We start from the raw sequence: 14,378 nt of genomic DNA, 5'->3' as shown, positions 1-14,378 counted from the left end.
AATCCCCCAGGGGATTCTGATGCACGTTCCATTTTGACCACCATTGCTACCAACCAGCAGATTTTACAGATGAGAAAATGGAGAGTACAGAGAGGAATGGCTTGCCCGAGGTCACACAGAGGGTTTGCAGCAGGGTCTGAGGGGAAAACAACGGTCCCAGTTGTGACTGCTACCCCAGAATGCAGAGTCACCCCCAGACGGAGGCCATTCCTTCAGACCTAGCTCTCTTACCTGATACCACCACCAACCTTCTCCGACCCACCTGGAAGGTCCTCCATCTCAAGTAGCCTTGGCATTGACTTTGCCATCCACCTGTGGTCTGGGATACCTGGGGTGCCCGTGTCAGGAACTAACAGTTGGTTCAAAAGAGAAGGGGTGTGGGTGTAGAAAGCACCCTCCGTCTCAGACTGGTTTTTGTCCTTGTCACCCAGCATTTCCACGAGGAGCTCGCCCTGCAGATGGTGGTCAGCACCGGGATGGTGAGAGAAACCGTCTTCAAGTACGCCTGGTTCTTCTTTGAGCTTCTGGTGAGATTCTTGCCTGTTTGTGTCTGCGCTCAGCAAGGCATGAGGCACGTTGCAGAAAGGCAGTGAGGTTGTCCCCCTCTTAGGAGCTGACGTTTTATCCCCCGAGTTGCTCCCACTGAAAACCTGGGACGGGCCCTTAAAATCCAACTCTGCCTCGCTCCTCGGCCCCGCTTCCACTCGTTCTTGTTCACGCTGCCTTGAAAACATACCTCCAGCCTCCGGCTTCTCCTCATCTTCCCTGCTCCCCACCTGGCGCTTCTTGTAATCACTTCCTCTTTCGCCCGCCTGCATTTCTTTTCGTTCTGGTCTGTCCATTCTGCACAGGGCTGCCGACCCTTTTAAAACAGATCATGTCAGTCTCCCCTGGAAAACTCTTCCGTGATTTCCGGTGTACCAGAAATAAAGCACAAATTTTATCACGGCCTGCAAAGCCCTTGTCTGATTATGTTTCCCTCTGTCTCTCACCTGAGCTCATACCATCCTGCCCCCTCCTGCGGCCGCGTTGGTCCCATTTTGGTTCTTGGAAGGTGCTGTGGACTTTCCAGCCTCAAATCCTTTCTCAAATTCTCTCTCCCCTCCCTACCTTCCATCCCCCCGTGCACACACATTTTGGGTTCTTCTCTTTGGGTTTTAGCTTAAATGTTACCACCCCTGAGAAGTCTTTCTGACCAGCTCACACTGTAATATATCTTCCTCTCTATTATTCTCCTCTTAAATACCCTGTTTACTTCGATTCCAGCAATTATTGCACTTTATACTTGCTTTTCTGTATTGCTTATTTCATTTCTAGGATTTGGGTCTATCTTCTTTATGATCATATCAGTAGCCCCAGCACACTATTGGGTACCAGACAAGCGCCCAACTGATATCTACTGGGAAGAAAAAATGAAATTTGTAAATTTGTTTACCCTACAACTTCTGTCTGATCTCTACCAGAAAAACAGAAGGCACAGCCATGTTCCTTCGTTTGAGAATGAAGACAGTAATACTAATACCCCTTTTGTAACTGATTATTGAAGTGAAAAGATTTTACTATAAAGCAACTAAGAATATCCATGTCATCAGGGCTGATAAATGGAGATGAATTTTGATGTGATGTTAAATGAAAAAGGTATACAAGTGTAGACACCGACTATAGTTAACCCATGAACAATGTGGGGATGAGGAGCGCCAGCCCAACCCCCGCACGTCTGACAATTCTCATGTAACTTTTGACTTCCCAGAAACGTAACTACTAATAGCCTATTATTGCCCAGAAGTCTTGCTGATAACATAAGCAGTCGATTAACACATATTTTGTATGTTATGTGTATTATATATTATATTCCTATGCTAAAGTGAGCGAAAAGAAAAGAAAATGTTAAGAAACCATGAAGAAAAGAAAATACATTTGTAAGGCTATACTATACTTATCCGAAAAAATCCGCACATAAGTGGACCTGTGCGGTTCAAACCCATGTTGTTCAAGAGTCAACTGTACATAAAAATGTACATACGAACAGTCCTGGGGATTAGGATTAGGAGTGCATTAGGATTTAGTGATCGAGTGAGCTTTATATTCACTAGGTTCTTTCCCCTGTGACGTTAAGTGAATAATTTTTTTTAAGAGAGAGATGGTAGGATTTCCACCATGAACTCTATTTATTTAAGTTCAAGCCTAAGGAAAAGGGAATACTACTGAACAATGGGGTACAGACAACAGGGGGTCAAAGGAAACAGAAATGAAAGTCACACTGCGGAGGAGATGGGAAGCGATGTGCAGTAGGGTTAAAAAGGAGTCAGGCCCACACCGCAAAAACATCCAGGATTCCAGTCTTTTAGTGTTTCACCGAGTTCCAACCACTAGCTTGAGAAAGTTCTTTTCAAAGCACAGTCTCAAATTCTTGCAACAGAATCACCAGGGGGAAGAAGGGGGCGCTTAGTAAAAATAAAGCAGATTTTATTTTAAAGCCCTCCCTAGCACTAGTGATTGCAGGGAGGAAGAGTGGAAGCCGGTGGTGTACATTATTAACCTGTCTTCCTGGGGGACTTCTAAGCTCACTGAAGATCCACTAGCCCACACCATCCCTGCCCTGTGAGGCCTCAGCAGAGCTAAGGGTCTATATATACACGGCCAGCGCCAGGATTTTCCATTCTAAAAGCCAACCTCATCCAGGTGGGTGCCTGCAGCCTATGAGTCTTGGAGCAATAACATTAGCAGTGAGACATGAGCTCTGTGCTCTGGCAGCGAGTGGACTGGCCTTAAAACTCTCCCTTGAGGTGTGAGAAGTATCAATACCAACACTCCATGCCCTGTACGTCTTTCTACTTCCTTAACCCACTCACTGTCAAGTTTCTCCGTAAAGAGGATTCACTTGGGTCATAATCCATCTGTAGACAATTCATACGAATAACCTTCATGATGCAATTGCATATGGCAGTCAAGTCCATTTGTCATATTGCAAATGAAAAGTCAAGAAGCAAAAAGTAAAATTGATATTGTAGAATCTCAATGAACAAAGTCCCAGAGGAGGGCACCTGGGTGGCTCAGTCGTTAAGCGTCCGCCTTCGGCTCAGGTCATGATCCCGGGGTCCTGGGATCGAGCCCCACATCGGGCCCCCTGCTCAGCAGGAAGCCTGCTTCTCCCTCTGCCCCCGCTTGTGTTCCCTCTCTCGCTGTGTCTTTCTCTGTCAAATAAATAAATAAATCTTTAAAAAAAAAAAAAGTCCCAGAGGAGAGCAGTATCCCAATTCAAAAATGTTTCTGTCATTTATTCACACACACGCACACATATGTATGTACACACTTCACCTGATCGTTCTTAGGTATTATTGAGTAGTTATATGAGAACAATTGTTTGACCACAGAACCAAACTTCTAGAATGATGGTTCTCAAGCTCAGCCCTGTGAGAGTTCCAGTAGCAGCTCTAAGGGCTCTTTCTTACGTCCTTGGAACCTCAGTAGAGAACTGTGTGATAAGTACCCTGAGGAGTTCTCCCCACTGCACACATAGGAGACCAAGGCTAAGGAGGGTTTGTCCAGCCCTCTCAGTCACCAAGGACAAGATGCTCAGGGCTCTAGTCCAGCTTCTGTTCTTCTGCCATTTGGCCTGTCCTTGGAAGCTCAAAGTTGCAAAACATTTCCTTAGCCTAAGCTATTAACAACATGCAAAACCTTTATATTCGGAAGTCAACTTTAATGCACCATTACTATGCTTATGCCATTCCCAGCCAGAATGAACTCAGCCTTTCGAGGCCTGAGTGGCTCCGCCTGGCATCCTGGAGCTCTGTCTTGAAGGAAAGTTTGCATTCTCTGCGAGTGCCCCAGTGACTCTGCCCTTCATATAATCCCAGTAACCACTGGCATCCCTGAGGAAGGAAAAATAATCACATCCAAAATGTATTGTGCATCGTACTATGTATGTACTGGGCACTGTTTTAAGCTTTATCTCATTTAATCCTCAAGCATCCTTGAGGCCAGAGTTTTCTATCATTCCCACACATGGATGGGGCTAGAGGAAATGTGGTGGCTCTAAGGAGGAATCTCCAGGTCTGCCAGAGGCTTTGGCTGCTTTACTGCCCTTAACCACAGGGAGCTAAGAACCATGGAAAAGGTGAAAATTACTTTTGATCTTGCCCCTTTATCTACTAGGACCCTGGGAGAGGAAGCAAATGCTAAAGCTGGTAGCTCTCCTTCTCTCTAGGAGTCCTTGATGATAAACAGATGAGGTAATTGAAAAGAAAACTCCTGCTGATCTGAGCATATGGAAGGGATTGGCCAATGGGCAGATCTCCCAAGACACTGGTGACCCAGGGCTCTGCATGTGGTAACCTAAGTGTGTCGGGGTCCTGGCAGGACACCGTTGGCATCACTCAGAAGGCTTGGCGGAAGAGCATTCATCAAAGGGGCGGTGCCAGGGTGAGCACAGGGGGCTGGTGGGGCACCCGGGGAGGAGTCTTTATCTACCCATTCCAGGTCTAGAGGAGCGAAGGTGGGGAACAGTGTAACTGGGATTTAGAGAAAGCTGAGGCAGAGCAGAGGATCCCCATGATAGGAGCTGGAGTCCTACAGAAACGTCCCCGCTGCCAGAAGCTTGCTGTGGCCCAGATGAGGGCAGCGGAGTGGACACATAACTCTGTGTCCTCTCCCCACACTGATCCCCTGCTGGTCCCTCCCCTTGGCCAACTCCAAGCAGAAGCCCAAGGACAAGGTGGCCTAAGAGATGGAGTCCGTAGAGATCAGCTTCCCAAGGTTCAGAGATTGACACAGAACACCAAGAAATGGATCTCGGCGCTAGGGTGGGGGCAGATGGAAAGTATTGGGGCCAGCCAGAACTTTGCACAGGAAACGGATCCCAGATCCAGATAGCGTGCACAGTGCTCTATGCATTGTTTGTGCATTTGCCTTACTGATGCTCAGGAAGTTGTTTAAAAACCAAAACAGTTTTTTGCCCCACGAAGCCTAAAGCGAGAGGACAACCTCCCTGGACTTAGCCGACAACCGGTGCCATTTGACACCCTTCAATTGTGTTAATGCCCAAGCGCTAATAAACAACTACTTTGGTATCAGAGCTGTTGAACTCAGGCCTTGGGCCAATTTCACACTTGCTAATGAATAAATCCCTGTGCTTCTAGAAACTGCTGAGCCAGACTTTGGGGACCCACAAGTAAATAGGTGACCTAGTTTACTCAGAATGTGAAGTTTTGCACCAACAGGTTCTTTAGAGGTACCCCTGCTGTGATGGGTCATGAGGGCCAATAGGGAGGAAAGAATTTTCCTGCCTCACCCCACCTACAAATAATATAGACCAAGCATCCACTAGTATTTATTTCTACTGGATGTTCTTCCCTGAAGAGCCAAAGGACACAGTAGCTGGTAAGTGACTTACAGTCTGGAAGGAGGCCATTGATTGGAAGTATGGTATTGTGAGAATTATTTGTTTGGTTGTAGGATGGCCAAGCTCAGCAGGCAGGAGCCGGATATAACAGTGAGTTCTAAAAGTCTGGTGCCAGGGTGAGTTCGCTGGAAGAAAAATCAGGATGGGGGCAGCTCAAAACAAAGAGGCCTTGTCTTCCCTAGGCCCTTTGTTAGGAACGTGGTGAGAGAGACCCTTTTGTCAGACAAAAATGGAGCCCAGGCCCCATCTCTCATCCTGACCCTCCCTCCCACCAAGTATGTGAGACTCCGTGAGGTACAGACTCATCTGAGTGTCCGGAACCAGGCCGGACTCTCCAGGGAAGAGAGTCCATGGTCCTTACACCGGGCTTCGGATGCTATGTTCTTAGGTCTTCTCTGAGCTGGCCATGGCGTTATCTGAAAACAGAAAACACATAAAGCCTGTCTGTTATTCTCTTCTTATTTTGCCTTCTCTTTGTGTTTTATCTCTGCTTGTCTCAATGCTAATGAAAATTACTGGCCCTGCATTCTTAGAACCAGGAATCTGCTGGTAGTGCATGAAAGTTCTCCCGTATGGTGACTTCAGTTCACATGATAGGAGCGGAGAGCATTTTTCCCATATAACTGGCTTTGTCCCCTCTTCTTCCAGCCCTGACCTAGGGAGTCATCTTCAGGCAAAAGTGGGCAGTTAACTCCTAGGTCCATTTCTTTTTGCAATGACTCTCTGACTAGGCTGGGCACATTCAATGAAAATGACCTCAGAGGGTGGGCACCCAACGTAAGAACTCCCAGTCTTGCCCATCAGAGTGTTCCTGATAGCTCTAAGGAACTTCTAACAAGGAGGAGACATGACCCCAGATGGTGTCAAGGGGCCTTGTATTACCCACGAATCTCCTGGTCTCAAGAAGAAGTCCAAAAACCAAAATGTGATCTTGATTTTAAATGGCGGTAAGCGTTGAGCTGGTGTCGTGTATTGTGTATTCTTAATACATGTCTTTTAAATATATAAATATATATTTTCAGTAGATATACAAAGCAAGATAGTCTTATTTGACTTCAAAACATAACTTCTCCTAGAGGCAATGTTCCAAATAGTGGTTAAGTTGCCAGCTAGCATAATATAGAATTGTTTCTGGAAACCTGTGCTCCCTGTTTCAACTTGAAACTCAAGAGGAGCGTTTGTCCCCTCCTTACTGTCATTTTGGGGACAGAAGTGACTTCAGTTCACATCAAAAACAGTATCCTGAACAGTTCCTTCTGTGGCACGTGTTGGCACCGTCGTCAAGCAGTGCCTGAATGGTGACAGGAGTCCAGTCCACGTCTGCCTTGCCGTGGGCGGTTGAGGAAAGGGGAGTCTTCTAACACTAAAGCTAAAGAACAAAGCTCCCTGGCTTTGTGAGCAGCAAGAAGGAAGCCCCCTGACTCGGGGTCAAGAAGAGGACATCCTTCCCACCTCCTGCCACCATGGTAACCCTCTGTGTGGCAAGAGCATTTTTTGTCCAGAGTCTTCTTGGGCAACCACCAGTGCAGATGAAGTGTTAGGAAGTCCACAGTTAATGAGCTTTTCTTCACGTCTTTCCCCCTTCTCCCCAGTGTACAAGCAGCTCACCAATTTCTGTGCTGACATTGCCCCCACCCCCTCCGTAGGTGAAAAGCATGGCGCAGTATGTACATAACATGGACAAACGGGACAATTTTCGGAGGACTCGTTTTTCTGACCGTTTCAAAGATGACATAACTACTATTGTTAATGTGGTCACCTCGGAGACTGCAGCCCTTTTAGTGAAACCTCAGAAGGTAACTGGGCCGTTATTCTTTATTTTCTAAATCTCTGACCTTGTGTGCCTGTTATTTCCGTAAGCAGAGAAAAAGAAGCATCCTCTTAAGCCAGTAATTTAAATGTAACTAAATAAACATGACACCTAAGTGCAGTTATTACACTGGATGGGACTCTGGGGTGGGGCTGGGGGATTGTCAATGTAGATGCAAGAGGGAGTATTCTTGTTCTTAGAAAATACATCTTGACGTATTACGTATGGGGTAATGGGCGTGATTTTTGCAACCTACTCTCACCGTCAATGCCTCTGAAAAAAAATTGTTCTATACAGAGAGAGCATGATAGAGCTAATGTAGCCAAATGTGAAGTGTTGATAAATCTGGTCAAAGGGCATGTAGGAGTTCTGTGTACTATTCTGGCACCTTTTCTGTATTTGAAATTACATCAAAATAGAAAGTTGCAAAATGAAAAAAATGAACCAGAATAATTTTAGAAGGCAACTATAAAATGTGAGGCAGCAGTGGTCATTATTAATACCTTTACCATTGTTAAGAATGTGTAGAGTACCCAGTGCTCGTGAGGTTCCGTTTGGTTATTTCTCGTGGCAAACTGTCTCAATGAAGCAGTTGTCTGCATTTTGGCAGGCATGGAAAAGGACATGCAGTGAGGTTGATAGATTTTCCAAAAGCCTTGTGGCTAGCAGCAAAGCCAGGACTGAAGATTCCAAGCCCAGAATGTTCAGACAGTTATGTAAGCTGCCCAGGAGTGGTCCCTCTGCAGGATCCTGGGGCAGGCGGACTTGCCACTCAGAGATACTGTGGAAGCTTCTCTGTTAGGTCTCTCTCCATCCCAGGGGCTGTTCAGCTTGGCCTGAATTTGCAAACGGCACATCAGAACAAAAGGAAAATATTCTTAAATCGTATTTTCAATAGAGGCAGAGAAAAGTGATTTTCAGTAGAGGCAGAGAAAAGTGATTTATCATTCTGAGAATGAAGGACATAAATATGAAAAAGTGAATCTCCAGGTGCTCTGAAGTCCTGTAAAATGTCCCATAAATACGAGCACCGAGAGGTGACCAAAACCAAAGCTCTTGCCTCAGTTCATGCAAGAGTTCCCTCTACCATGTGTAACTCTGACCTCTCTTAGGCTGGGAATGCTGCCTAACTGGAGGGAAAAGAATTTCTTACGTAACAACCAATTCTTGTATCCTGATGAGATTTTCTCAACAGTCCTTATAAATTAAGAATCTGCCTCACTGAAGATAGTGGGTACATTTCATGTTAGTTTTGCCAAAACAGTAGTTACCAGAATCAAATAAGTTATGGTAGAAACATATGAAAAAAATATGAGATAGCCATTAAAAACAAGTTTTGAAGAAATGCTTAAAATGTGGGAAGATGTTCATAGTATAATGTTGAATGAAAAAATTCGAGGCCCAACATCGTGTATAGAGAACGAGCTCAATTATATATGTATACATGTGCACATAGGGGAAAAAAAGACTGAAGGAAATGTACCTAAATATTAACCATAAATGAAGGATTGCTTGATTCAACCCAACACTCATGACACCTGCTAAGGGCTCACTTGTATTTGCTGCAGTTTGCAGGGTCACCAGCTTTGCTCCCTGTCTCCCCCAGGGACACTGGCTGAAATAATAGGGATCTGTCTGTCTGGGCTTTCCCACCAGGGACCTGGTTGTTCCTGATCAGGGTTTACCACAAAATGATTCGGGTGTTGGTTTGTTTTTAAGGAAAATGAACAGGCAGAGAAGATGAACATCAGCCTGGCTTTTTTCTTGTATGACCTTCTCTCACTCATGGATCGTGGCTTCGTATTTAACCTCATCAAACATTATTGTAACCAGGTGAGCATCCCGCAGACATGCCTGTGTTGTTCCTGGATCCTTCTCCTCCAGTGTCATGCTCATTGCCATGGTATGCTGTCATGCTCATTGCCAAGTTAGCTTAACTCCTGTACATTCTGGGTTTTGTGATCATTTGTTTTATGTCATTTGTCTTCTGCTGTGGACATCACTAGACACCCTGGTTCGCATGGATTCCTGGAGCATTTGCCAACCCAGCGCAGAAAGGTCCAACAAGTTAAATGTGGGAGAACTGAGAGGTGTCAGTGCTCTGGTCGTCTTCACTGGAACAGTTAACAGAAATCACGTGACGGTCACATTCGGTCTCAGACCAGGTCTAGAATTCAACGTATGAGGTCTCTTTTCACATACTAGGGCAATTAATTAAAATGTGCTTGTGGAATTCGGACGTTCAAGAACCCTGATAGAATCGGCCAAAGAGGCCGCCTCACCGAGCACAAAGCAAATATTTAGAATCCAAGAGCGTCTTAGCAGTTCCGCCACCTCAGATTGTTAAGTAGGGTCCTTCCCTCTTCCTGCTCCAGGTGTCACTGCCATGTCACCGCTACCCACCGGCACCGTTACCACCTCCGACTCTCACTGCCACCCCCCAACCCCCTGCACTGTCGCCGGCACTGTCACCACGGCTGGCTCCTTCCTGCGAACCAGGCACTGGGCTGAACGTTTTCTAGAAGTAGTATCTTTAATCCTTGCAAGGTGTCTTCTACCTTTTGCAAATGATGAGGTTGAGGTTTAGAAGAGTCACGTAACTTGTCCAGGTTGGAAAGAGCCACATCTCCCTAACCCTGGGGTGCGGTGGATTAATCACTTTCTTCTATTAGGCCTGGCTCTCCGTGGTTAATCTCTTAGTGACCCTAAGTAATTCATTTACCTTTTCTGGGTCTCATTTCCTCATTTGTAATAGAAAAGGAACTCCCCCCTTCCCCCCCTGCCAAAAAAGACCACGACTCTTCTAAAGGGACTCCTAATAAAGAAACCGACCTGTAAAAAGAGAAACCTAAGGAAACCTCAGAATTCCCAGAACACCAACATCTTGAGTGCCCTGACCTCCTGACCCTGCGTGGATCTTGATTCCACCAGAATGCAGGGGTGGAGGACTATGCCTTTCCTCTTGGCCTTTCCTCTGTGCAGTCCCTCTTACGTGTTGAGGATTATAGGTCATCAGATGAATTGCAAATAAAAGTTAATATTTTTTTTCAAAACAGGTCATTGGATGAGTTGCAAATATTAGTTGGTCCGTTTTTCAAGAGTTAAAATAGGATATATAGAAAGGAGACCCTGAGCACCATGGGAGGCCCGTGGGTTAGCTGCTTTTAAAGAAAAAAATGAATCGTGACAGTAAGGCAGACTTTTATTCGGGACCATCGAGATAAGTGTGGGGGCTGTTGCAGTGGGATTTTACAATACGGGAGATTGGGCTCAACTATACATACGAGGAAAAGTGGGAACTTACAGCCAGGGAGCGGGGTGGGGGGATTAGTGGAGGAAAAATTCGTAAGTAGAAGCCTCAGAAGAGAGGAGGATTCTGGCTGAACCAACCTAACAGGATTCTTACTGAAGACAGGCCAGGGGTGACCAGAAACCCCCCAGGGGGCTGGTGAGGGATGAGGAATTGGGCAGATATCAAGGTGACGGTCAGACAGCAAGGCTGGGTGGGCGTGGGGGGACCCTGGCTAAACGGATGGAGCGGGATCCTTGCTAAAAATCGAGCTCTTGAGGACATGCTCAAGGGTGGGCCTATTTGAAAAGCAGCTCAGAGGAGCCTGGCTCGCATTCGGTGAGGGAGAGACTCTTCATCACACATGGGTACCTTTCATTACCACAAAACCAACAAGGCAGTCCAAAGGAGATGTCTACCTGCCCTGCGGAGGCCCTTTATAATTTCCTCTTTCGTTTTCCTTTCTTCTCTCTTTCTCTCTCTCTGTTTTCAAAATCTTTTCCTTTTCTTTTCGTTAGGGTTGCCTCTCATTTACCCTCTCTTTCGTCCTCTTTTGTGTCTCGGCTTCCAGAGAGCCTCGGACTTGGAATCTGGAGACCTGTGTTCTAGTCCCAGTGATGCCATTCAACTCCTCTGTGATTTGGGCAGCTTTATATTGCCATCAGCAGCTCCCTCGTCTGCCAGAAGCCAGAGTTGGATTAGATTTATTCAGGCTTTGACGTTTTGATTCTGTGCTCTGTTGGCCAGTGACGTCTGTGGGTATTGCTCAGCACAGTTAGTGTAGTACTCAGACCTACGGTGATCACGTCCCGTAATCAAGGGTGATTCAATCCATTGATCCCAGCTATATAGATAGAGTATGGGCATCAAAGCTGAGGCAAGTTATATTCTTCCAAAGTCCTCTGATTTTATCATTTTTGCATACCCTCATTCAAGCACCCCATCGTATTTTCCACCATTTATAGACCTTGTGACGATGGGTATGATCTCAGCCTTTTTTTAAATAGTCACTAACAATAGACACATCTAGCCTTTCAGTTGCTTGATGTCGCTTTCATCGTGCCACTAAGGTAACACCCATCCCTTGGGGAGTGGCCCCTGAGGCCACCACCAAAGGGTCCTGACCTTTGGGGAGGATGTTTCCAGAACTGCACCTTATTCTCTTCTAAACATCACCAAAATTATTTTGGGGAAATTTCCGTCTTTAATGAAGTCTCAAGGGACCTATTGAAGATACCTTCTTTCAAGAACAAAATCTTATGCTTTCACATTCTGACTGGTTTGACCCAGCAGCTCCTGGTGAGTGACCATTAAGTGAGGGGCATATGATCGGGTTCTAATCAGTTCAGTTTGCTGGTGCCTCCGTCGGTCCAAAGTCAGCCAGCAAGACACACTGACAAAGAGCATCGGTTCTGGTAACTGTTCTTACCCAAAAGTCATGTTTTATTTTTTACATAGTATGTAACTACAACTGGTGGATCCTGTAGGCAGAATGACCCACAGCACAAGGGCTTCTCCTAAGATGGCTGAAAATGTGTTGCTCATTTAAGTTATGTCCTTTATAAAACTGCTCTCAGAGTCCAGAAGAGGAGGCAGGTCCGTTCACAAGGATGAGATGCTGGGGCGTGAGGGTGTTGATGATGATGTATTGAGAGTCTCAAGGTCCCTCATGGCCCCCTTTCCTTACTTTGCCTTAAAAGAAGGTGCCTCTGAGTCGGAGCCCATAGAGTCTGGGTCTTCAGCTGTCACCTCACCTGAGGGAAGCAAATGATCTCTTCCATTTTGTCACTGTTTTCAGCATTTCATTGCTTATCCTGTGGTTTTTGTTTTAATTTTTTTAATTGAAGTCAAATTAACATACGGTATTATATTAGTTTCAGGTATACAACGTATTGGTTCAACAATTCTATACATTACGCAGTGCTCACACAAATGTAATCTTCACAGTCACCATCCGGGGTTACTACCATATTGTTGACCGTCCTCCCTGTGCTGCAGTTTTCATGGTTAGGTTGTTTAAGGAGAGACTTTTCCTCATAACTCTTCCAGCTTTCTCTTGCTTTCTCCTCCACTTCCTACTCTCTTACTTTGGGGCAAGCTGCAGCTTTTTTGCAGGGACTACATACTTCCCTCAGTAATGCGATGCCTTTATCTAAGGGAACTGGTCTGAGAACTCCCCATCGGGGCCTTTAATTAGAAACTACAAAAGAACAGTTGTGGTGTTAGAGTCACCCAGTCATATTCCATTAGTTTTGTGTGGCCCCGTATGGGGTCAGCTCCTTTCATTTAGCTTCTCAGACACAGTGGGGTTTTTGTGAAATTTATGATATTATGTTACACTGAAGACATACCTCCAGATTATTTGCAACGCCGGTTTGCCACAGTGTTGTAGATGTGACAAGGGTGGGGGTTGGTTCAAGAATCCACATTGTGGACACCTGTTAGGCTAGAGTTATTAAGGGGAACGGTAATGTGTGACAACTCATTGGGCCTCCCTTTAATACTCCCTTTCCATCCGTTGCTGTGCCCCTTAATTTTTATTAAATTGATTGTCTTAATCGAGAGAAAGGAGGTTTTTGTATCTGCCAGCTTCAACTCCATTTACCTTATAATAAACACATCTTTCCTGTTTTCATTTTTCTTCCCAGCTGTCGGCCAAGCTCACCAACCTTCTGACGCTCATTTCCATGAGGCTGGAGTTTCTGAGAATCCTGTGCAGCCACGAGCATTACCTCAATCTGAACCTCTTCTTTATGAATGCTGATACTGCTCCAGCGTCCCCTTGTCCTTCCATCTCTTCCCAGGTGACCAGCTACTGAAAGACTTCCTCAAGCTCTTTGACTTAATTAGTTGAGTCGTTTATTACTATAAAGGTTGGTCTTATTAGTTAAAAGACAAATCAAACTATTCACACTGGATCAGTTGATCCAGATACACGCAAGTATGGTCCCCGAGGTTGCGCCATCTAACTGATCATTTACGAGGTACGCGATTGGTTTCTTCCTAGGCTCAAGGGTCCCTGCTGAGGCCAGGAAGAGCGAGGAATCCATACGCATTATCAGAATTTAGAAAATCATAAATAAGTCACATAACTTCCTCTGTCTGGCATTAATCATCTTGCCATATTAGGTGGACCATCTTCTTTGCTCACTTTCCTTTTCCTGAACCCCAGAACCATTTGCATATGAAACTACATATTCCTTTATATTAAATCCAAAATGATCTACTAGTGGTTTTCAACACTGGTATTACATCTTTGAGCTATCCTAGAACTTTCTATTAATACTGTTATAAAATGGAGTTGGGTGCAAGATGAGTCCATCTTGAATTATGCTCCAGATAATTTAGTTCTTGAAGCACTAAAAAGACCTTGTCATAAACGAATGCAACAGTCTCTTTTATAGAGACTGTATTTCTAATGAGTCTTGTTCTTTATCTGCCACACACACACACACACACACACACACACACACACAACACTTGTATACTTAGAGGCAAGACTTGGACTGACGTGGCTAATCTTTTTTTGTAACAAGGTTCAGCGGGCCCCAGATTCTAGAGGTATTATGCAAATACAGAATTCCAGAGTCAAACAAGTTTTGGAAGCCCTGTGTTAACCGGTTTGTTTGCATTAGGCCACCCAAGAATCCCTAACTTGTTAGTATAAATTGTAAATACCCAAGGGGTGGAGGAGAAAAGTATTTAATAACCACTGATTCCCAGTGATTTCACTATTGGAAACCTTTTTATTTTCCTGCACAGATTTCTCAAGGGACTCCTGCCCTCTAGAAAAACTTTAAGGAAATGCTGTTTTACAATCCCATTCCATTTATAGGTGACAAAGCAGTAGCTCAGGGCAGCAAGCAAGATTTCTC

At 45.2% G+C, this 14,378-nt stretch overlaps 1 protein-coding gene across 2 annotated transcripts in view; it reads left to right on the top strand.

The window, feature by feature from the left end:
- Positions 1-14,378, top strand: part of DOCK8 (dedicator of cytokinesis 8) — a 218,192-nt gene that overhangs the window by 149,318 nt on the left and 54,496 nt on the right. For both annotated transcript variants that reach the window (XM_028117339.2, XM_028117340.2), the window contains 4 exons: positions 432-527; positions 7,051-7,200; positions 8,934-9,047; positions 13,152-13,307. In XM_028117339.2, coding sequence (XP_027973140.2) covers positions 432-527; positions 7,051-7,200; positions 8,934-9,047; positions 13,152-13,307 — 516 coding nt within the window. The remainder of the gene's footprint in view (positions 1-431; positions 528-7,050; positions 7,201-8,933; positions 9,048-13,151; positions 13,308-14,378) is intronic.

The sequence above is a fragment of the Eumetopias jubatus genome, unplaced genomic scaffold, assembly GCF_037043125.1.
Source record: "Eumetopias jubatus isolate StellerSeaLion01/CBP00866 unplaced genomic scaffold, mEumJub1_p1.0 scaffold_15, whole genome shotgun sequence".
Taxonomy (NCBI): domain Eukaryota; kingdom Metazoa; phylum Chordata; class Mammalia; order Carnivora; family Otariidae; genus Eumetopias; species Eumetopias jubatus.
Note: the sequence above shows the minus strand (reverse complement) of the source record. Positions and strands in the feature narration are given on the sequence as shown.